Source organism: Bactrocera latifrons, unplaced genomic scaffold (assembly GCF_001853355.1).
Source record: "Bactrocera latifrons isolate USDA-ARS-PBARC rearing strain unplaced genomic scaffold, ASM185335v1 scaffold_28, whole genome shotgun sequence".
Taxonomy (NCBI): domain Eukaryota; kingdom Metazoa; phylum Arthropoda; class Insecta; order Diptera; family Tephritidae; genus Bactrocera; species Bactrocera latifrons.
In genome coordinates, this window is record NW_017536407.1 from 2,061,134 (window position 1) to 2,086,020 (window position 24,887).

At 36.5% G+C, this 24,887-nt stretch overlaps 1 protein-coding gene across 5 annotated transcripts in view; it reads left to right on the plus strand.

Moving 5' to 3' along the window:
• Positions 1 to 5,756: 5,756 nt before the first annotated feature.
• Positions 5,757 to 24,887, plus strand: part of LOC108970049 (sodium- and chloride-dependent GABA transporter ine) — a 26,629-nt gene continuing 7,498 nt past the window's right edge. Inside the window, exons 1-5 of one of the 5 annotated variants that reach the window (XM_018935157.1) lie at positions 5,757 to 5,801; positions 12,985 to 14,253; positions 14,972 to 15,272; positions 20,824 to 21,008; positions 24,694 to 24,828. In XM_018935157.1, coding sequence (XP_018790702.1) covers positions 13,191 to 14,253; positions 14,972 to 15,272; positions 20,824 to 21,008; positions 24,694 to 24,828 — 1,684 coding nt within the window. In that variant the 5' untranslated portion in view covers positions 5,757 to 5,801; positions 12,985 to 13,190. Of the gene's footprint in view, positions 5,857 to 12,913; positions 14,254 to 14,971; positions 15,273 to 17,969; positions 18,373 to 20,823; positions 21,009 to 24,693; positions 24,829 to 24,887 lie in introns of those variants that run through there. The other 4 variants (XM_018935154.1, XM_018935155.1, XM_018935156.1 and 1 more) reach the window with 4 other exon arrangements.

The window sequence follows — 24,887 nt, forward strand, 5'->3', positions numbered from 1 at the left end:
TTTTATTTTTCTTTACGTCTCAAATACATTATAGAATTTACAATGAAGGCAAGATTTTGCCGCACAAACACACATAGAAAACATTTTGCACTGGCAGCAAATATAGAAAAACGATTGACAATAATAATATTTTTATGTAAATTGTTAAAAAAACAAAAAACAATAGTTAAATTTTAATTATTAAAAAGGAATTGTATTAAAAAAAATGTTTGAAAGTAAAACAAACCATATTAATATTGTATTGCTTAATGTAAACTAATAATAAAAATAAATATGAATAAAAAATAAAATAAAAATAAAATAATTGAATTCTTCTTTTCTAAGAAAGGAGAGTAAAAGCTATGAAATCAAGTTATGTTACAGTGGTGCGATCTCAACGATAATCTGATCCAAATTTCGTGAAAATATTTCTACAAATAGAAAAGTTTTCCAAACACGCACTTGATTCCAATCGTTCAGTTTGTATGGAAACTATACGCCATAGTGATTCAATCGGAATCATTTCTTCGGAGATTTCACCATTGCCAAAGAAAATAATCTCTGCCAAAATTCAGTTTGTATGGCAGATATATGCAATTGTGGTCCAATATCGGCGGTTCGAAAAGAACGTTGACGAATTTTCAAACCGATATCTCAAAAACTGTGTGTTATAAACTTCGAGGGAAACTCAATATAGCAGCTTGTATTGCAGAACGTGTGAAAAATTTCCGAACCATACCTCAACAAATTAAGTAACAGTTCAGGTATATGCAGACAGACAGACATGACTGTTCAGTATATATAAAAAATTATAATTATTTGAGCGATTATCTATCTAAAAATAGCGACGAAGGATACTCTGTAATACCACTTAATCAAATGTTGTATCACAATGGACTCGAAACTTGATTTAAGCATAGCATTAATGTGACAGTTAAAAGATGAAAAGAATTCCAGCGTTTCTGAAACGAGTATATTCAAATAGCTATCTCCAAAACTCATTATACCGATTCTTGATTATAGCCCAGTAATTTCGGTTCATATTCGTATAGGCCAGTAACAAAAATTTTAGACGGGTCAATTACATGTCTTCATTATACGATTGATTCCGCATGATGTACTTAACTTCCAATGTAAATAACCAACAACTATAATTATATTATTCGCAATATAAGAATACCGCAGATCACACGGAACGCTGCATCAAAAACATTACAGCTTAATTTCAGCTTTCTAACAAATTCCTCTTAAAATATATTTAAAAGCATTAATTCTGAATAAGACATAATAGCTTTTGACAGCTAAATCCTTACTGCTGCTGGTAAAGAAATGTCAAAATGTAGATTACATTTATATTGCCGTCGATTGATTATGATTGATTTAATAATTCCAATTGTTAAAGGAGAAAGCCAGTTTCAACTTTGTTTGAATCGCTTATACCATAAATAACAATACCCTGTCAGGTATTAGTGAGCACTTGGTCTTATCAAAAGATTGTCTATTTTATTTGCATTGAGATAAGAGCAGCCAGGAAGTGGGCAAGCAAGGGCTTACATTAATTAAAAGAAGCCCTTATAGTAATTGAAATGAAATCATCTGTTTGCACTAAGCATTAGATTGAAAGAAAAAATAAAAAAACTGTATAGTACTTGCTACAGGGTTGCGTTATCGAGCGGTGCTTATAAGGAATAGTTGTACTGTAGAAGGCAATCGCTAGCACAACACGCCAAGTGATGGTATAACCGATCGAATACCACTTCATGATACCTAAAATAAATATTTATTAGAAGATATTGCTTACGGTCGGGAAAAAAATTTACAAGTTGGCACTGTTTTTTTTTTTTTTAAGTAGCATTTTATCATCATCGTGTTTGACATAGTACGTCTTTGTATTGAGAACTATACACAAAACATACAGAAACGATTTTATAGTGATCAGATCATTTGTCTTTTTGACTTCGTGTAATCACGCCATCAAATTTAAACAATTCTCCCTTTCTTTATTGACGCAGACACCGTTTACGTGGTTATAGCCAAGTTTACAATAGCGCGCCAGTCGTTTTTCTTTTTACCCAATTGGAAATTCCAAGTATAGCCAGGTCCTTCTCCAACTGATCTCTCCAACGAAAGGGAGATCTTCATCTTCCTCTGCTTCGCCAGGAGGGTACTACGTCGAATAGTCTCAGAGGTGGAGTGTTTCCTTCCAAAATTTCATCAATGACGTAACCTGACCAGCGCAGCCGCTCTCTCTTAATTCGGTGAACTATGTCAGTGTCATCTTATATCTCGTGCAGCTCATCGTTCCATCGAGTACGGTTTTCCCCATTGCCAATGCGAAATGACCATAAATCTTCCGCAGAACATTTCTCTCGAAAACTCGTAACACCGACCCATCAGATGTTGTCAACGTCCACTTAGTTCGAAGTAGCACTTGTTGCCAAGAGTTATTCTGAGTTAGATTTCGAGGCTGACGTTTTTGTTGGTATTAAGCTGGTTCCAAGATAGACAAAATTATGACGCAAGTGGGCGACTATCTGATTGATGGGAGGAAATATTTCGTGTTCCCCTCGTTCACTACCAGATCCATTTACTTCGCATTTTTGTCCGACCGAGAGAAAACAGAATTAACAATTTAGTTTTGAGAAAAACGCGTTAAAAAATAAACTGATGGAGCTGGTTAAGCTGAGGAGTTACATTTTAAAAGGTTGTCAGTCAAAAGCTTTGAAATTTTAGTATGTTATATTTAAAGGTAAATCCTCTCAGAGCTCTAGGCATACCCTTTAATTTCTATTTCACTTTTTTATAGAGACTACATTAATGATTTTATAGTGCAAAGAATAGCTGCATTCCTGTTGCCTCTAAAAAACAACCAGAAGGAATGTTTCGCAAATCTGTCTTCATAAAATTTGATCGATTATAACGAGGGGTTTTCGTATGCGGTTGTCGGCCATCGAAGAAGACATTATTCCCAAAATGGAAACTTATTTCAAAATAAAATAAAATAAGGGGTTTTGTCTTTATAAGTCCAAATGACTAAAGCAACGCAAAGTCAAATACTTGAAGGATCGAACAAAAGTTAGAACTGTACATACTAATCAGATATCTCAGTTGAAATAAATAAAGACATCGTGTAAGAAACAATTCACGCATTCGCTAAAAGTTTTCGGAAATGATAACCGCAAGAACCGCATGCCAACAGAGTAATTTATTCATCGAAGTTATAAGGATTTTTGATTATGATTTAAAAGTCTGCACAACTGAAGAAAGCACGGGATTCTTTATTGATAAAACGGAAAGTGGTGCAAAGAGACATGAAGAGAGTAGCCGAGAGAAAGCAGGTGATGCGAACCCAGAAAATGAGGTGTGTACGCGAGTAATGAGGTAGGGAGAGCGAATGAAGTTGATACGGCGAGAACTGAAGATTAAAATTTCGATTTGGATGAGTGACAAAAAGCTAATGAACACACCATGTATAGAGGTAGATAACAAAGACCAAACAAATGAATTTATATGTAAGAGTGTAACACGAAGAATGTCACCGAAATCAACGACGATCGTCTGGCTTTTACTAACCCAATAAATGAGCTTTGAAGAGTCTAAAGAGAGCAACAGATAAGAAGAACAGCCTTAAAGACACGCAGTTTGTTTGAGTGTGGCACTGCATTTAATTGTCAGTCTACTTTGGAAATGATTACAGACTTCGGACAATGTCTTAACAACAACAAAAAAGCTTTAGCGAAGAATAGTTAGGCTTGTATGTGTGTAGGTATATATGGAGTATAACAACAAATGATGAATTATAATCAAACAATAAGTCAACAACAATAAATTGTTATATGTTTGTGCGAGTATGTGCTTGTGTCTATGCAAAGTTTTGATGAATGGAATGCAGTGAAGCGGGTTGGAAAGAGAAACGTACGATTACTGACACTTGTCACAACACCTACATACAAAGCAAATGTCAATGCGAATTAGGAAGATGTGTATGAACAATTGCAGATCACTTGTGCGCTCGACTCCCGCGCCCGTCAAACGGCGACGCAAAAGTTTCAAGAGCCGATACATATAACCATAAATGTAAATAGGAACACATGCTGAGGAGCTTTTAACTATGTGGCGATGAGTAGTATAAGCAGCGAAACAAACCAAAAATTAATACAGTCATAGAGGTAAGTAGCTACAATTTATTATCTGTATGATGTATGGAGCGCGGTAACCGAGTAGCTAGTGTGTGTGACTGCAGCTTCGTGGTTTAGAGTTCGAAATCGGAAATATATAGCATGTTCATAGAAGAAATTTTCTGTAACACAGGTTGTAACCAATGGATTGTAACCAAATATCTGCCGGAGCAGTCGTCGTAATCTAGAATATGAGCAGATGGATTCTAGGTTCTAATACCAGTCGGTGCTAAATTATAGAAAGTACTGATTTGCGCTCGATATGTTCCTAGCTAACGAAAGAGCGTCTGGTCAGTTGTCTCTGAGCACTAGGAGAATATGGTCGAAATTTTCGAGTGACGTGTTTCTTTTCGGAGGTACACGATTAAATTCTCTGTAAATCTGCGACAGAGTCGTCTGATATGACCAAGCAGGCTTACCCAGATGTTGCTTTAAAAAGAAATGGTGTGTTTCGGTATCACCAGGCCTTTTCGGGGGGCCGGGAAGAGGTCGCTGATGAAGACCTGGTGCTAGGAGACCTGCGACTTCGACAAACACCGACAACATGACTGGGGTGCGCAAAGTTTTGAACTCAGGCCGTCGACTAAGTATTCGTTTAATTGCCCAGATGTTGAATTTATTAAAAACTGTGGTTCAGTCCGCAAGAGATTCAAACGAATGGTCAATCGGGTCCGACAAGACATCGACATCCCAGCGCTACTGCAGCCGCCCTACAGCCGCCCTACAGTCCAGATGTGGCCCCCCTTGACTTTTTTGTTTCCTTGCCTGAAAAGGCCGATGAAAGGCAAGTATTTTGAGACGACAGGGGGGATCCAAACAACATGCACCTCCGCTCTCTAGGCTATTCCGGAGAATGCCTTCGGAGACTCCTTCAGTGCTTGGAAATCGCGCGCGTAAGTTGTCGTCGACGTCATCCAACGGCAGGCCTAAGAAAGGTGCTATTCCGACGGGGTCGGACTATATGGGGAGAGCAGTCAGATGTGTAGGGTTAGAAGGACTTTAGCAGTCGTCGCAACCTAGAATAAGACCAGCTAGGTTCTAGGTTCTAATACCAGCCGAGGCTAAATTTAAAATCATAGAAAAGACTGATTTTCGATCAATATATAACTTCCATATATGTATAAATACATTTGTCAGATAAAATCGGACCCCTGGTACATTTTTGCTGGTTTCAAGGTGAATCTCTGCTGACTCATAACACAATATATTTGCGGGTTCTGAACGCCTGACGCTTCACGGACTGGAAGAAACAACATCTTCTGCAATAATTTGGGTATATCACGCGATATTGAACTCATGACCATCGATTCTTTAGATATAGACTTCCCGTAAAATGTATAAATCCGCCGCTGTAGAGCTGTGCAACAAATACCTAGTTATGGGCATATATAGGTAGGTCTATAGTAAAAAAACACGCTTCAACGAGTGTTACGCTCTGCGTTAAATTTTGTGGTTATATTTGTATATATGTATACTACTATCTAGATACGTCTTTATATGTTGTTATTGCTGCATTTTTTTTACTATATGTTATAAACGACATAGGCAAAAAAGTCGTTGGGACAGCGACAACGATTCAGTTGACATTTGACAGCGCTTGTGAGCGGTACGCTGAAGCTTTTAACGCGGCGGTTTCATTCTAAAGTAAGCGACAGCAGCGACGGCGAGTAGCGCAAGTGTTTTGTTGCGACGAAAAAAAGTAATATTAATAAACAGCAAATTTTGTAAAATACAAATTACAATGTCAAAGGCAAGACGCTTGGCAATTTAACGACGTTTGCGGAAAAGTGAAATGTGTGCCGATAATGCGAAGTAGCAAGGCAAATAAAAACAAAAAAACAAACAAGAACGTTTTTTTTTTTTTTCAGAAATAACTTTCAGTTAAATATTTTATGAAAATATTTGATTAAAAATGTGGAAACGCTGGAAAAGACCACACGCATGCAGCTGAGTGATCACGGCACGTGCGCTGTGCTGTACCGTTAACACGCCCAGCTCGTTTAAATATTTCGAAACATACATACACACATAATTGTGCTATTACTGACCAATTCAGCGCGTATAATAACAAGAACTACACAATTCTGCATATTAAATGTGAAGTGATCGTGCGCATTGTTGTTGTTGCGGAAATCTGAAAGCAGTGCCGGTGTAGCTAATTTAATCAAATATCATCGCAGTCCGTTGTGGTTTTTGTAACGCATTCGTGTGACACTCTATATTTAACAATATTCTTTGTACAATATTTCTGTTTGTGTGCCATTTATGCATTTGTGGCAATAAAAAGCGCGGCCAATGCAAATTATGCAAATTAGTGGAAATGCAAATAATTTAATTATAAGTATGTCGTGCGAAAATTTGCAGTGTGCGCATCGAATTTTCGTAATAACAGCAATTGCTCGTTAAAATCAATAAATTAAAAATGAGTTTTTAAAGCATCACTTTGCATGAGAAACCGTTAAGCTGGTCGGGAATTTCAATGTATGAGTGTGAACAATTGGGAAAATCATTTTTGCATACAAACACAGGCATAATAGTTGTTGAAAAATCCGTAAAAGTGGAACTAATTAAATCGTAGAAGCATAAAAGTATCAATTTCAGCTGAAATATACACGAATGATGCATACAGGGTCTACCAACAAGAGCGACGTGATGTCAAAATGAAATAAAATATTAATATTTAGACAAATTGGGTTCTATTTTCTTGTGATTCAAAGAAAGTGACGGTCAAATGGCCGACACAGCTGCATTTTCATTTCCCCAACCGTTTACGCCAATTTTCATTGGCGCGTTGCCACGTTTTGGGCTGGAATTTTCGGCTACAGTACGCCGAATGCTGTCTTCCATTTTCTCAAGCCTCGCTAATTCTTTGGCGTAACCTTTGATTTAACACACGCCTAGAGAAAACAATCTAGAGTCGTTAAACGCAAGATTTTGGCGGGCATTCTTTCCACATTTCAAAAGAAGTAAGGTCCGCTAATGCCGGCTTACCACAATCCACACGAAACAATCACATTTTGGCATGCAATTGCGTTTACTGAACCACACGAGGATTTTACTAACTACAGTAGCTACAGTTTTGTTTATTGGCGAAGCAATTAAGCCAGAAATGTGCCTCATCTGAGAATATAATTTTTGCATTTTCCGAAGAACGTGAATTTTCATACTAATCTTGGATAATTATTCTAAATTCTAAGTGTTGTATCAAAGTGAAACGCGGCAGGATTAAATGGCAAACATTACTGAATACACTGACGAAGTTTGACACAAATCGGTGACAACATGGCCGTACGGCGCTATCAAAATCACGCCATTTCTATTGGTAAACGCTGTATGCAAGAAGAGTACATACATAAGCAAATTTATGCGGCGCCAATATCTTTGACTCTTCTCAATTTATCGGGTTGATTATTTTGACTCAACTTTTGCGGTCTCTGAATGAGTTCTATATGATGATTTTTTGTATAAAATATATAATTCAGCATTTTAGCAGCCTATTTTTTGAATTATGACAAGTGTTATTTTCCGTTTCGAATTTTAATATATTATATGTATGTCTAACATTTATAATCTCGTTAATCATATAATCAAAACAAAAAACCTTTTAATATAAGGCATCCATATCTGCTGAAAAAATTGCGCCCTTAAATCAATCACTCTTCAGCTGGTTGATTTTTATGGCCTTATCTGCTCATTCTCTGCTCTCTGGAAGATCACATGGCTTCAAATCTTATAAATACGATTTTCGAAGAGAACAGAACAGACACAAAACTATATATGTACATACAAGATGCGTTCCAAAGTAAACCGGACTTGTCGAACGAATGTGGTAGCTCGTTGGCCGGCATGGCCGCCAGCCTTTTGAATGGCCTCTACGTCTGCATAACGCTTACCTTTCATTGGCAAATGCATTTTTCCGAAAGGGAAGAAGTCGCACGGTGCCATATAAGCTGAAAATGGGGAGTGTTTAATGGCTAAAATGTGATTTTTGGTCAAATAATCGAGCGGAACAAACCGTGCATACACTTTTCGTAAGCCCTTTTCGTCAAAATGCGATAATTCGATGTTTTGGAGATGTTCAATTCCATTTCCATGAATTTCAATGATGAGCACGCACAGTTTCGATGGAATTTCTGATGATCACATGTTGATCGTCATTTATGCCAATTATAACCACTTTGAAAACGTTGAAATCACTCGTGCACTCTGCTACGGGATAGGCAATCATCGCCATAAACTTGTTTTATCAATTAAAACGTTCGGTAAAAATTTCACCAATCTTAAAACAAAATTTTCATTTTCGCACCGATAACACAAACATACTGCAGATTCTATCGCACGATATATACGACGATGGCGCCACCTGGGGGGCGCTAGAACCAAAAAGGCCTGTTTACTTTGGAAAGCAGCTTGTATGAATAAATGGACCAGTTTACCATAAATGCACTAATCCAGTTCAAATTTGATCGGTTGGTACACATTTCTGATTAAAACTTTTAATTTTTTTCTTCATTACACAATTTCATTTGATTTAAAAACTCAAAAAACAAACATTTTTTTCGAACCGACATTTGCTCTCTTCTTCCAATAAAAAGTAATTCTTAATTACCAAATTTTTAATATTAGATGCGCCAGAGAACCCTTAACGGACTTATAATTCAATAAAAGCTTATAAAAATTATCAAACCTAGATTAAAAAATGCCACGTAGCTTAGATGCCTAATTTTTAGCGCGAATTTCGAAGCCAAATGTATTTTTAAACTCGTAATATATTAAGCAACAACAATAACAATACAGTACCGACCTACAAATGATTAATCACAGAAACCATTAAGAAGCCTGTTGTAGTTAATCACTCATAAAACGAACACTTCAAGCAATTCAAGCGTACAAATAAATAGCTATTCTTTATTCAAATGAATTGTAAGTAGATTACAATAATATTTTGCTATTTACAACAAAAAGTATTCAATGAAGGTGTGTGGTAGCGTTCCACAGCCCTCCTTACGTTGTACACGTGCTTGTTATGGATATTTATTATTTATTTACAAGCCGTTTATTAATTCATTAAACGATATTAATCGTTAAAGCATCACGTTTATCACAAACAAGCTTCACAGTTGTAGTTATTGTAATTATTTCATAATATGCAAATTTAGATACCAGCAAATTACATATTTACGCACATAGAGATTTATAAAATAAAAAATGTATATTAAAGCTGCTAATTTTGCAACTAAAAAATATTCAGTGAGGAAGTTTATTAAAATGTTCAAAAAGATATTTCCTACAGCAGCGACAAAATATGAATTATTATTAGAACAAGCACAGCTTTCGAATTAAATGCTTGCATTTTTATGTTAATAACAATAATATTTGAAGAGTTAAAAAAGTCGACATATGAAGTCAATACTGTTCGGGCGGCAAATATTTCAAATAAAATAAGAAGTAGCGAAATGTTGACTGCACCATTGCCTTGGATAGTAACCAATGCCAACTTTCTTGAAGATAAGAAAATTTCAAAGCGATATCTCAAAAACTACTGGACTAGTTCGCTTATATGTATGTATACAGATAGACAGACGGACATGCTAAGTATACTCAGCTCGTCATGTTTATCATTTATATACATATTTTCTAAGGAGAAGACTGAATCCTTCATACAGCTCATAGCATCATAATCAGTGGCAAATATGACCACTTGTTATTGTTTGAAAACGAAATTATGATAATAATCACGAATTAAGAAGAAAACTAAAGACAATTCTAACTTCAAAAGAAGCTGCCTGGCAGCTGGCTCTATATAAGAAAAGCAAGCACCGTGCCTGGCCAGTGCTTAGATGGCTTCCACGTCAATATAACTAAATATCTGAACTCTCTCATTTGAATAAAGATCTCTTTAAAATTCGATATACAGCCAGCTGTAGCGTTCGACCTGGTTGCATAGTGTTTAAGCGGTTAATGAATTTGCATAAAAGCACTCAAAATATCAATTATTCTATTAGTTTAGTAAATGTGTGTTGTAAGTGAGTGTGTAATTTATGACATTTCGCGGTGATACGCCTCCATCCAGCCAATGAGTTAATAAATTTGAACTCCTAATAAATGACCTCCAAGCGAAGGAGATCAAATTGCGTGGGCATTAAATGAAAACTGCTAAACATTTGCGTACGATCTCACCAACTATACGAAAAAGCGAATTGCGAAGTGAAAAAAACAAATATCTCAGTTCTTGTTGTGGCACTTTGTGCAGAATGTTACTGAAAGAAAAGTTCATAGTCGACAAATTCTGACCACCTCCTTTGCGTAGAATTTCACTGTGATAAAAACCAAGTGAAAAAGCAAATTTTACATTACCGCGAGTCCGAAATTTAATATCGCTTTAAAATCCCCCACTGTTCAATAGATAAAATTCTCGTTTTCTCATTCATATAAATTTAACTCATGGCGTGAATGAACCACTCTTTATAAAAGAATGCCAGTATACATGCATACATAGATCATTCGAGCTTGTGTACCGTCCGTTTGAGCAATTGCTTGACACGGTTGACATCAGTGCGTCATCTACTTATCGGGAAACACACATTTCGTGTTAGTGACGTAATTGATGATTATTGACATACGTATGTGCCAATTTTTAGTCACGCAGCTAAAACATACGAAAGTTGAAAAAGTAATTAAACAAAACAAGTGTAAATAAAAAATTAACATTGTTTATCAATTATAACGGCACAATCGTACAAACGAGCGAACTCAGCGCCTTTCGGAGAGACTAAAGAGCTTCAGCCTTAAGCATATATATGATGCATTTATATGGGTATTTGTTTGAAGAGCTGGCTTTAAGGTAGCAAATATCTCTGTAAGCTTCTACACTTCAAACATTTTTTTTACGTGCATATGACATAACGGTTTGTAAAACTGTATACAGTTTTTTTGAAATATAGGCGCCACCTTAGGTCGGAACAGTCGGAACAATTCAACAGCTTTAGACCACACCTTTTTTAATAATATTGCTTCGTATAAATTTTAAAGACACTTAGTTTTAACGAGTTTTCTGAGAAAAGCTGTGCTATTAAGTGCTTAGCACTGTTGGGAGTCATACATAGTTTGAAGTTAGAAGCATTTTAATAACAAATAATAAATTTTACATAAACCTACGTATCATATCTGAAAAAATGCTCAAGATCGATCGGGATAACTCAGATTATATGCTGCATAGACAATCTGAGCGGTCCTATAGAGGTTAGAGCTCAACGAATATAGGAATATTATAAGTTATACCAACTGAAACACGCTGTCGAAATATGAACTAACTCAGGCCAATGATGTTGCGATCCTTCATACAGTTGCTACAGGATTTCAGTAATTTCGTCAAAGATGCCACTAGGTATGACATTAAGAATCATATGGTACAAATATGCAACAAGATCAATCTATGAAGTTTAATAGACAATAAGGCTCAGCAAATATCAGAAGTCTTCCAACCAAAACCTGTTGTCGAAATACGAGCACACTCAGACCAATAATGTTGTAATCTCCAGTACATTTACTACAGAATTTAAGTAATTTCGTGAATGATAAATTTCGAGATGATAAATCTACGAGATTGAAACATTTTCTCGAACATTCATATTTGACCTTTGTGTTATAAGTCGCGTCTTGAACTCCTCCGCAATTGTATTTGTAATCTAACATAGTAGAGGATAGATTAACAAGGTCCTAACCCGTACATCTATTATTTCTTCATCTTCTTTATTGGTGTAGACTCCGCTTAGGCGGTTATAGCCGATTTTACGACAGCGCCACTTTTCCTTTTCGCTCTTTAGCGTCAATTCCAAGTGTAGCCAGGTTCTTCTCCACTTGATCTCTCCAACGGATTGGAGCTCTTTCTCTCCCTCTAGTTCCCCCAGCGAGTAGTGCGTCGAATACTCTCAGCGCTGGAGGGTTTTCATCCTTTCGTGCAACATGACCTAGTCAGAGTACGAGTTGTCTCTTAATTCGCTAAACTATGTCGTCGTAAGTCTCATACAGCTCATCGTTCTATCGACTGTGATATTCGTCGTTTCCAAAGCATAAAGAACCGAAAATCCTCCGCGGATCCTTGCTCTCGAAAACAGGTAAAGCCGACTTATCAGATGTCATCGTCTAGGCCTCTGTATGTACCACATAGCAGTATGATTTATTCGACTTGAACAATAGTAAAATAGTCACCACTTGTAGTTCAAGTTCATTACCCACTTTGACAATTGCCGACTGGCTTTCCTTTCAGATTTCGAAACTCAAAAAAAAATTTAGCAGAATTAATTAAGTCACAAAAGTCTGTCGTTTTGACAGATCAACACTACTGTACTGATTTTTTGCATATTTACATTACACATGTAATCGTAGAATGGTCACCAAGCCGAGATACGACTATCTCTGTGAGACGACGAGACATTTCTTTATGGAAGAATTAGTGAAATATGATTAAAGCTTCAACATAATTCGCACAATTTGCGATACCGAATTGCAAAATAAGGAAAAACTCACGGATACATATGCGCGATTTGACGTGTTAGGTACTTTTTTGACCAACTGTAGGTGTACTGTGTGTACGATTGCCAACTTAATCTTAAGTGAATTAAGTGGCGATAAGAAAGTGGTCGTCAAAAAGATAAACCGTTTTTATTTATTTTTTATCACAAGATATTTAAAATTAGCTACCTCGAGTTAAAATTATTTATTCTTATAGTACTTCACTATAATATTATATTTTCATATGCAAAAGTGTGACCTCAAATTTATCACGCGGCATAATCAAGTGAGATAATAAATTTACCGTTCGCAGCGATATGCTTCGTGCAAGAATTAAGCAAATTTAAATGAAAAGCTTTGTGCAACGCGATGGCAATTACAGTTTGATAAAAAATCTCATATGAGAAAAAAGTGAGAGTGCGCACATTGTGAAAGTATTAAGCCAAATGCGGGGTCAGAGACAGTACGCAGAAATCAGGCAATTCCAACAGAAGTCAAAACAGTAACTACATTATCAACATGGATGCCACAGCCGCTGAGCAGCCGAGCACTTCTTCAAGTGCCAAAAAGCAAATTAAAATCAATTCTGCCACAAACAAATCCAGCAATAACACTACTGCCACCGTAACAGCGGCGAAAGATCGCACTACAACAACGACGACGACTACGCCGACACCTACCCTCGCGCAGATTGGCAAACAGACATCGCACAACTTTCGACTCAGTCAAATCTCGGATAGCGGTGCGGAGAGCGGCGACGAACAGACGCGTCTTATACGTTCACCCTCTTCACGTTCGCATAAATTCATTATCATACCCTCATCGCCACCAACACCCAGCAGCAGTGCTAAGGAAGCAGTGGGACTCCCATTTCGACCCACCATCTCTGCGAGCTCATTGTCCACACTGGCCGCCGCAATTCAGAAGACGCCTGCCTCGAGTCAACAACTAAAGCAGCAGGCACTACAACGTCCTCGATCGGTGGCGCGTCAGTTGTCCGGTATGGCAACTGCGGCTGCACCGCACCCCACCCTGTTGAGTGGGGTGTCAACCGCAGTTAATCAGTCAAAGCAAACACCACACTCTGCGACTCATTCAACACCCGCAACATCATTAACACGATCAGCAGCACAATCACAATCGGATGTAGTTCATCAGCCGACTAATATTAAAACACCAGCAACAATAGCAGCGTTGCTTAACGATAATTCAGCTGGCGTGACATTCACAATTGAGGATTGCGAATCGGAGGGTTGTGGCGGTTATGATGATCGGTATAGTGGCGATTTCACTGACGGCAGCGGTGTGCCTGTCTACGATGCAACACTTCACCCCGACAAGGCAACGGCAATCAGTTCTATTAAATCCGTGTCGAAACTTGCGCCATCATACACAATAGCCGGCGCACAAACGCCGCTATCTACTTCGACTGCGACGCTGATTACAGCAGCGACAGCACCCTCAGTAACAGCTGTGCATCCCTTTTACCGTAGCGCATTGGCAAACAGTGAGACGTCCCCATATCTGCAGGGATTTTCACGTGGGCGAAGTGAGAGAAGCAGCACGAGATCTGTGGTGTCAGGTGAGGAATTAATACGAATAATAAGAGGAATTAGTTTAGTTAAGTCCAGTGGCCACTCGGTCGGTACAAACCGAATAAACAATTAAATAGAGTTATTTTTGTGGCTCTAAAGCCACTTTTCTTCTTGATCCCAAATCGGCTACTCTCTCTTGTTAGAGGAATATTGATTTCGACCCTGGTTCTTTCAATGTGAATTTAGAACATATTTAATGTACTATACAAGCTTCGCCATAATTTTCATCTTTGGTACACATCAACAAATAAATTTCGCCTTATGTACAGATACATATATCTTCAAGTCTTATCAATCAGCACTTATTGGTGTCGCTCACTACCCCGTTTTTTGATCCTCCATATAAACCTTTCAAAAACGTTTCCAATACTAGCAAATTGTCAAGCAGACTGAGGATCTAAATAATCTAAATAGTATCAAGAATACTCATGTATAGTTCTTGTATGGTTCTAAAATCATTGGGCGTCTTGGGCCGAAACCAACTCTATCGTTTGAGGACTATCTGTTTCGAACCTGGTTCTTTCATTGGAACATATTTTATGTAATCAAAAAACAAATTTTGTCTCAACTGCGGAGATATTCCAAAGCTTTATTAGTCGGCTCTAATGGATAACGCTCCCGTATATACTTTTGGGCTCTTCATATCAAACCTATTTCCATTATCTTCAACATGCCACTTTTCTGACAACTTCTTTTATATTGCAGCTTATATACCGGGCTCACAGGATCATCTTGCCGAAGCGCTGGCACATTACGAACTTCTTGAGCAGCAGCAACAACAACAGCAACATTATTTGCGACCCAGCCATTCGGGTAAAGATTTAAGTGCGAGTTCCTCATTCATCTATGGCGATCACGTGGCCAATCAAATTTATTCGGATGTGACGTCGGTCCGCTCATTAGCATCGATTGGCATCGGTTCGACGGATGGACGTAGATTAGTGATAAGACGTGTGCCGCATACACCGCATGAACTATTCAACATGGTGCATCCACCGACGCCGCCGTAAGTATGAGTAGTCGAACTTAGAAAGGCAAATGCAAATCTATAAGCCATTTACATACATATGTATATCATATTTGTTGTTCGAGCTTCTTTCTCTATATACTCGGTGTTGTTGTTGTTGTGTACAGTTATAGATATGTTGTGCACGTGTATGCACGATAATTACTTCTATTTGTGATAATTAGCTCTGTGTGTATATACATATATACATGCATCTACTATATGTTTCGTAATGGATTATCTAAATATTTAGTCACTCTTTATTAATATTGGTGTAAAAGCAATCTCGTCGATTAAATTGCAAAGTAGTATTTGCTGTTACCGTATAACGGGTGCTGGGTGCTTGATCTCCAATTGAAATTGTTTCAGTTCATATATGAGGTTAGGTTAAGACGAGATCGATGTACTAACTAACCATGTATTCAATGCTGGTTTAGGAATGCCCAAACTCGTTATAAATGGCACCGAGCCACTCATATGAGATTTTTTATATCATAGAGTGGGTACGCTGCTCTCATGGTGCTTTCTTTTACTGGATAGCTGGTCCGCGGGAGCTTGACCAGCTCTTTCGCTGTAGCTGGATCCTTTGGCGCAAGGTCGATCGCAAGAGATCCAATGTAATCTTTGACTCAAGGCTAACGTCTCCGTAGTTGCGAGGATTTAAACAGATTATTGGCCAATTGGCGTCCACTCTGTAACGTTGAGAATTTTACCGGATACCCGCTGTAGAAGCTGTGTATAAGAAGAGGAGGCGGAAACTTCTTAGCACTTCTTTCGTTGGCTTGTTGGCATAGAACTGAAGTAGTCACACAGGAAATAGACTGACGGCGTCAATCGGATGACCGAGGCGGCCAATTGACTTGGCCATTTCGTGAGATAATACGATCACCAAACTTGCTTCTCAATAAATCGATTGTGACATTCTTTGTGTGCCTTGTGGCGCCGTCCTGTTGGAACCACATATTTTCCAAGTCCATATCATACAATTCGGACCATAAATACTCGGTTTTCATTGAGCGGTAGCGTTTTCTATAACGTGCCGGTTTTGATCATCACGGAAGAAGTACGGCCCATAAACTGCACCAAAACCGGGCAATATTGCAATGGCAATATTCTCAACACTACGGGGACTTCTTTATTTAACTGGCACGGGCAAATTTTGTGTGCCTGTGTATTCAAATCTTTCCACGATTATGACGACCATAAATTGGACGTAGCTTTCTTAAAGTTGTTCTACTTCCTCCGAATTTCGGATTTTAATTATTTGGACATCTTGTTGGATCGTATATCTTTCCATGATGAAATACGAAACCTTACTGAAGATAAATGTTAAAAGAGCGGGAAAAAAATGGCATCGTTTGCTGTCCCTATCGGTCTACTTTTGGAGTGTTCCGGGGTGATTCAAAACTCACTATACCATGAAGAAAAGTTGAAGCAAGCATTTTTAATTAAAACTTTTTAACAGGAAGAAAAAATTGAGCTAAGCTGAAACGTTGACTATGTGATAAAGCGTAGTAAAACTCCGGTGGAGGTAGGTGCAGCTATGCCAACGATTCTCGAGTTACTAAGCAAATACATATACATTTTAAAAATAGATTGATCTTCTTAACCCGCCGAAGCTCAACCTAAAAGTCAATTGGTCTCAAAAGGGACTCACTGCTTGAAATCACATAGTATATGGGCTTGTGAATACCCTCTCTTATCATCTGTTCGTTGTGCTTAAACTTTTATGGTCATCTGGCAAATTTTTAGCACAAACATATTTTTTATTGATTCAAAGCAAAATAGCTTACGCGTGTGCTTCGTACCATGTTATTGATGTGAGAAAGTTTATTTATGCTATCAAAGACTAAATTAAGCTAATGAATCTTCAATAAAAAAGTTTTATGCGCAAATATTTGTGATTCCGCAAGCATAATTTTAACACCTCATTGAAAGTCAACGGGACGACGCTGAAAAAATATTATCCAGATGGCAATAAGATCACAAAGTGGTAGTAGTTCGAAAGTGTTAATTTTGATTTGGAAAGGTGTATGAGTGAAGAAAGGTCTGTGTCTACTTTGGTATGGAAATATTATTCAGAACATAAGCGATCCCCTAGCATTAGCATTCTACAGCAAAGAATCGATAACCTGTAGAGTATAGACAACAAAAAGGAATCTTACGGCGTCCTCGTGGAAGTTTCTAAGAAACATTTATAGTTTTTTAAACTGACATTGGACGGAAATTTTTTATACTAAATAAGAAATTCAAGGAATCAGCGTCCTAAAACCCACCACTGTATGGAACGAGAGAGTAATTCGTCTAACAACGATTATTTTTAGTATAAAAGGAAATCAGCAACTTAAATTATTTTTTCAGTATCATGTACATATATATTATATAGAACACTATATACGGCATTCAAATATTTCCAAATTAATTATACAAACTATTTTTAATGGATCTACAAAGTGTGTGCTAAAATTAAACCTGCTTAAACTGCAGTTAATACAGCAGATAATTTGTATTTGACTAAACTTTATTTGAGCTATCAATTAACAGCTTAAATATGAGAAATGAGATTATAAATATGTTTTCGTGAGCACTTACTCATACATATGCAATTTTGGATCGGTTGAATTGAAAATAACACCTTGTAGAGGTTTTCAGACAGGCGGAAGATTTTCAAAATTACAGTACCAACGGCTCCGGCGCCAGATACAGACGGCGTAAACCAAATTGCAATCGAAGAAAAAACACGAAGCGCTAAGCTTTAAGTGATGAAAATGGCAAAAACTAAATGAAAGCAAATAAATAGCGTCCTTAAAGGAAGAAATTTTTAACAAAAAAATTTTTTTTTACGAAATATTTTGAAACGTTAAAAAAACGGGCTCTGTTTAAAAAAGTTATACATTTCAAAACCACATCTATCAGAACACCGCCAAAAGCAACACAAGTCCACCAACAGTGATTTTGTGTGGTTTGATAAGTTCATTACATGTTTGTCGAACACTAAGTTGCTCAGAGCAATGACACCACGCGGCACCAACGAAATAGAAACTACTTCCACGAAACATTCGGAATATAACTATTATCGATTCAATCGCATTGCTAAGATGTAAGTTATGTATTTTTGATCAAAATGTCGGCACAGCTGAAGTAAAAGTCGCTACAGCAGAGAAAATATTAATAAAATATGGCCTGAGAATTTCCTTTTTGTGGCGCGCTGCTCGCTTAGAACCTTCTTAAGGATCAGCTATTGTATTTCATGCATACGCTAATTGTTTAGGCATTCAGTGCTTAGTATTAATTACTTTTAAAACTAAAACTAATTAATTATAAAACTTATGGGTATAATTGAGATCCCTTTCTATCTCTCATCACGTGATATGGTAATGTTTTTCACTAGCAACTTATTACATCACAAAATTCTTATGCATTCATTGTATTTGGTTCAACGTTGGCAACCGAGTGTTTACCCATTAATAAGTGTGAAAAACCTTAATAATATTTGTTGCAAGTCTCTAAAATCGGAGAGTGTTTGCTTAAGTTATTAACGGCGACTGTAAAGCAGAGCAAAGCAAACTTTGTTGGTTCTTTCAATTTGCATTGAAATATTTAAAGCCAAAGAGAACAAACACTAGACTGTCGGGCTTGCTTTGAAAAATATTCCCTAGTGTTTCTAAGGCAGCCTTAGATCTCAGATCTAGCAGTCTGCAAGAAATGTCTAGAGCAGAGCACTAAGGAAACAATGGAGCGTCTCTTGGGCACTTGTCCGCATTGGCAAGGCCACGCTGTAAGCATGCAGGCTCCCCACGGTATGATACTTGGAGAATGTATCGATAGTTAATCCTAAAGGATGACTACGCCTCTTGGACCTAGCAACTAAACTAAATCTGGTATTGCAAAGGAACAAAACTGGTCTATACGTGGCTTATTGGCCTACCAGATTAACCTAATCTAACATACGAGTAAGGCAGCTTTAGGGTATGGAGTTGAGATTTATTTTAGTGGAAGTGCAGGTAGAGGTCACATCTAGTGTTCTAAGACAGCCTTATGATCCATGGTCATAGATTTAATTTAAACGAAACAATACAGACGTAACCAATATGGAACCAGATTTATAACAAACGAAGCACTATCTTCCCTAAAGAATTTCTGAAAGCTTTGAAAGCTCCAACAAACAAACCAATCGATGATAGAAGTTTAGAACTAGGAATTGCTAGGTTAAGTTTTAACTTGTTCGAAGTATTTGCACAGAACAATAAAGTTTCATATGGTTGCACCGAAATTGTCCTCTAGAAATCAAGAAATACCGTCAGCAAACAATTAATGAATGCTGCGAGAAATTTTATGAAAACGAATATGCCCGAAGTTTTGGTCGGCACCATTAATAGATTCATAAGAAAATCTTTTCTGAGCTACAAGACAACAACAAAAGCTTCTTAAAACAATAGTACGTATAAAAAAACTAACGATCACCTTATTAAGCTTTGAAAGCTCTAAAACTGCGAGTTTAAATGCCGATACATAAACAAATTGTGAACACAAGTTTGAAATCTGATATTTTAGTACTTGTGTGATTATAAATTAAATTACATTATGTTGAAGTATACTTTCGAAAACTGGGTGCCACTAAACTTGGAAATTTTTAATAGTCACACTTTCATTATTTAAAATTACTAGAACGCAAGCGCACTCATGCCAATTATATTTACCGTTTTTGGCTGGAATATGTGTATTTTATTAAATTTTCATTAACAATAACTGGTTGTGCTTCGATGCCTGCAGGTGAATGGGGTGGAAAAAAACAATTCAAAAACAACAAACTAATTTGGAAAAAGATAGTTTTTTTAGAACTCCAATTGGTGTGGCCAAATTAGCTCACTATTGAGGTTATAACAATAACTAATTTTTCTAATTTTGTTTCACTTTAATTTATAGCATTTATTTGGGAATTGAGAGTTAATTTATAGCGCACTAGATTGTGCGTGTAGACCGTTAACAGAAAAGTCGGACTTAAGTAATCAGAAAGGACCCGGATTTTTATCTGGCCAAGGACTGTCAACTCGGCACCATTAATCGACTTAGTCGTCAAGCTTTTTGTGCTCGGTAGATAGCTTGAGCTGAGCCGATCTCTCAAATAGAGAATACAGATAACTTTCCAGTTTTGCATCCAATTTTGGTTTGTTTTCCTAAGGCAGTTCATTATTACAAACCATCGGGGTTCCGACGCCGTAAAGAGACATGTAGCTAATGAGAGACTTATGTCCGAACTTTTGCTCAGAGCCTATCTCTCCGTGTAACAACCCCCCACCCAAAAAATGGATTACGACATCAAACTGTACTTCAAAAACGCAGAGCACTTCTTTTTTCTGTCAGTGTGAAATCAATATTACCTAGCAGTCTTCTTTCGAATTATACTACTGTGGCGGATTGTGAAAAGTTCTTTTTTACTCATAAATGATGCCCGACTATATTTTACATCAAATTCAAATTTTACCTCCTTGCATTGACCACCTTCGAAACTTTAATTAAATAAACTATTTACTCTCTCTCTTGCTTACAGCCTGCCCGGCGTGGATGACGATGATAACGATAGCTTTCTGGATCCCTCTGATGATGCGGCCAATTTGAAGCCACGTCAACAACATTGGGCCAACAAAATGCAGTTTGTGCTAGCCTGCATAGGATACTCAGTAGGGTTGGGCAATGTCTGGCGTTTTCCCTACATGTGCTACAAAAGCGGAGGTGGTAAGTTCACAAACTAACTGACTGAACTGAACTCCCGACCACCCGTTGCTAGTATACATAACAGTATGTAGACGTATGATGAAGACTATTTAATCTATTGGTAGTAGAAAAAGACTTTTCGGACTTGAAATGTCGTTGCAGACATGTATCTCCAGAATCAACAATGCTCGTTCCGTTCTGGAAATTTCGATATAATAAGTTGAAGTTTGATTAGAAATACGAAAATACTTTTTCGACTACGCAATATGTATCTGAATAGGGATTACATTGCCTCAACAGCACTTAGCAAGATACTGAATTTTATCACTGTGCTAAGCCTATGTGATTCGTTGTGTCAGCAGGGAAGGCGCAATACCCCTAGTGATGCATGGCTCATTTTAAATCTATCCAAGTTGAGATACATTTCCATTAGTTTAAGTACGCACACAAGTAACACACAGTAACACACAAAACTTTTTATATTCTTTCAAAAACGAAAATTCATAGAAAATCTCAAAAGTAATTACAGAATTTAATGAAAAGTGGCGTCTGCAGCAGAGCTGGACTCAAGCGTTGACCACAACCAATGATATTTGGTTTGTTTTACTACATTTGTGATATTCGCACATCTCATCCGGCAATTTGTTTTGGCGGTGGAAGTCTTTAAGTCTAATTGACGAGCATTTTACTAATAAAAAAGAAATGTTGACACAAATCTCCACTCGTATCTCATGGATGGTCATAAATATTACTTAAAATATGAAGCTTAATTTGTTTCGGCATTGCTCAGGCTTATCATTTGAGTAAGTGAAGAAGAAGAAGATTAAAAAGGCGTAAAATTTTGACACTCGCTAGCGAACATAAATAATAATAACGCTTGTGTCTAAACAAATATTTCTCAATGTTTATACAGTTTTCCATTTTATTTGTTTTCCAAATTTTTCACGGCGTAAAAACCAAGATTTTTTGTTAAAAGATTTACTCTTGTTTATATTAAATATATATTATAACAAAATATACACAAATTTTTCGTATTTTAGTATAAGTAACTCACAGAAGGAAAAAGAAAATTGTGAGTGTACCTCAACAATCAAGTGGAAATAAGAGTTCGAAAAGTCAAATCGCTGAAATTTGAAATTTCCTTCAAAGCAACAGCCACAGCTGACAGCTAACAGTTGGCAGCTTTGACGCGAAAACAAAACGTTATCACAGCAAAATAAAAAACACTCTTATATTGTCAAAACTAAACTATATACACATGTAAATGCTGGCCTTAAATGCGAGCGAAATTGTGTCATGAGTGAAACAGCTACTGGCAAATAAACCTATGTTTACAGAGCAATAAAAAAAAATCCAAGTAAACTAATAAATATACTTCTATGTAAGCTGTGAGTAGCATCAAGATCTTCATACGTACTATCTAAGTAATTCTTACGGCAAAAAAAAAATATAAAAAGTACAACAATAAAGCAAATATATAATGACTGCTGAGTGGCAGATCTCATACAAGTACGTCGCTCGACGACTGATTTTAGTGTTACTACGAGTATACTGAAATATAGATTATATGTTGTTGTTTGTTTGTGCGCAGTGTAAGGCTGTAATATATTTTTATTCGTTTTAAACTGCATTGGCATTATTTTACGGTGCGTTTGAAAGTTTTTAAGTTTGTCAAAACATAACTGTAACTGAAATGAGTTTTTTGTTGTTTTAGATAGTAGTCAATTTTTATACTTTTTATTGTAAATATTTTTGAATTTAAGTATAATTTAATTTTAAGAATTTTTTGTGTTTATTGGGTAGTCGAAAAAATCTTTTCGTATTTCTAATCAAACTTAAACTTATTTTTTTTATACTTTTAATGAACTTATGAACCAAATATGTACAACTTTTGAAAAACTGCGACAAGTATTTTTCACAACGTCAAGGTCGGATCTATATGGTGGATCCATCAAAACTTCTCAGCCAAGCTCTCTCTGTTCTTGCCGAGTCATCAAAGATGTGTTTGGTCTAGCGTTATCCTGATGGTAGACGAAGCCCTTTCTGTTTATCAGTTCTGGCCGTTTTTTTCAATTGCTTGCTTCAATCTCATCACTTGTTGACAGTAAAATGTAGAATCAATCGTTCGATCAGGCTGGAGCAGATGATTGTGGATGATTCCTTTCCAATCCTAGCAAACACTGAGCATAACCTTTCGAGGCATCAATTCTGGCTTTGCGATCATTTGTTGAGCTTCACCATGCTAAGATCATGATCAGTAGTGCTTTGATTTCATTTCGTTTCAACAAAGAATCGCAGATATTAATTCGGTGCACAAAATTTTTGATAGACAATTCATGTAGTACCCAAACATCGAGCTTCTTTTTGTAGTCAGCCTTTTTTAAATGGTTCAAAACCTTTTGCTGATGAATGTCAAGTTTTTTAGCGATGTTAGGGCTGCTTTTGTGATGGTCCTGATCAATCTTTTCCATAATTTCTTCGATTTTTTCAACGATTGGTCCACCCTAGCGAGGTGTATTTTTCAGATCGGAATTTCCAGAACGGAAGCGACCCAATCATTGTTATGCTAATGATACAGCATCGTCTCCATAAACTTCACAAATTTCATTGGTGGCTAACGGGGCATTCTGCCTTTTTTTCTTCTTATGGTCACTCCTTTTTGAACAGCTGTAACTTTTTTTTCAACTTCCCCGAATTTAATTTTTCTTTTAATTAAATGAAGCTTAAATCTCAGCTTTCCAGCACTATATGGTATGATACAATGTGATTGGTAGCACTGGAGATGTATAACAGCAACGACATCTATTGACGCAATACGAACAGACCTTTTCGACTACCCACTATTTGATATTTTTTTTTAATTCTTTATTGTGATATTTTTTTATTTTAATTATAATTGATTTTAATAAGTTTGTGTATTTATAGCCTGGTTTAGAGGCTTCAAAAAATCGATTTATTGAGGATTTTTTTGATAATGAAAGAAATAATTGATTATAGCGAAATTTCTGGGGTTTATAGTTATATATTTAAGCATCATTTACCAATTTTTTTTATACGAAATCTTTGATATTCCGCCTTTGGGAAGCAATTATCCAATGCATCTCGCATGTGCATTTGTCGGACGACGGGCAGGATGCAGGTCGCAATTTCTATCGGAAACAATCAATTCAAAGAGATTCATATTGTTTAATAATTTATCTCTAGTTAAACTAACAAAATTCCAAAAAAAAAAAAAGTGTAAAATTTTAGAAATTTTTAAAAAATTGAAAAAAAGTGGTTTTTGACCAAACAAATTTTACTTTGTGTTGTTTAAAAAATGTTCAAACTTGAAGTTTCTTAGTTTTTTTAGTTTAACTAGAAGAAAATTTAATGAAAAGATAATAAACTTTGCCCTAATTCCATACGACGTTTAGTTTTTTTTATCCGTTTAGTTTTTTAAGAAAAATCATAAAAATGAAAAACTGAGAAATCGCGCGTCAAAGTTTTCGCTTTCTGCCCAATCGCTCATATTGTATGTATGTATCTGCTAGACTCTCATCTCATCTAAACCTTTGAGGACATATTCTTAAATTATTTTTAAAGAGATTTAAGTAAAAAAAAATCGATTTTTTGATGCTTCTAAATCAGGCTCCCCCCTTAATATACTTTTTATTTTTTTATTATTAACTTTGAATTCATTTTATCATTTTTTTTATTTCTTTTACAGGTGTGTTCTTAGTACCTTATTGCATTATCTTATTTATCTGCAGCATTCCTCTGTTATTTATGGAATTGTCAATTGGTCAATACACCGGACGTGGACCAATTGGAGCGTTAGGACAGCTATGCCCGCTATTTAAAGGTGGGATTATTATTTCTTAAAATAATAAATAGCTAATTTATTTTTTCTTTTATTTTTTT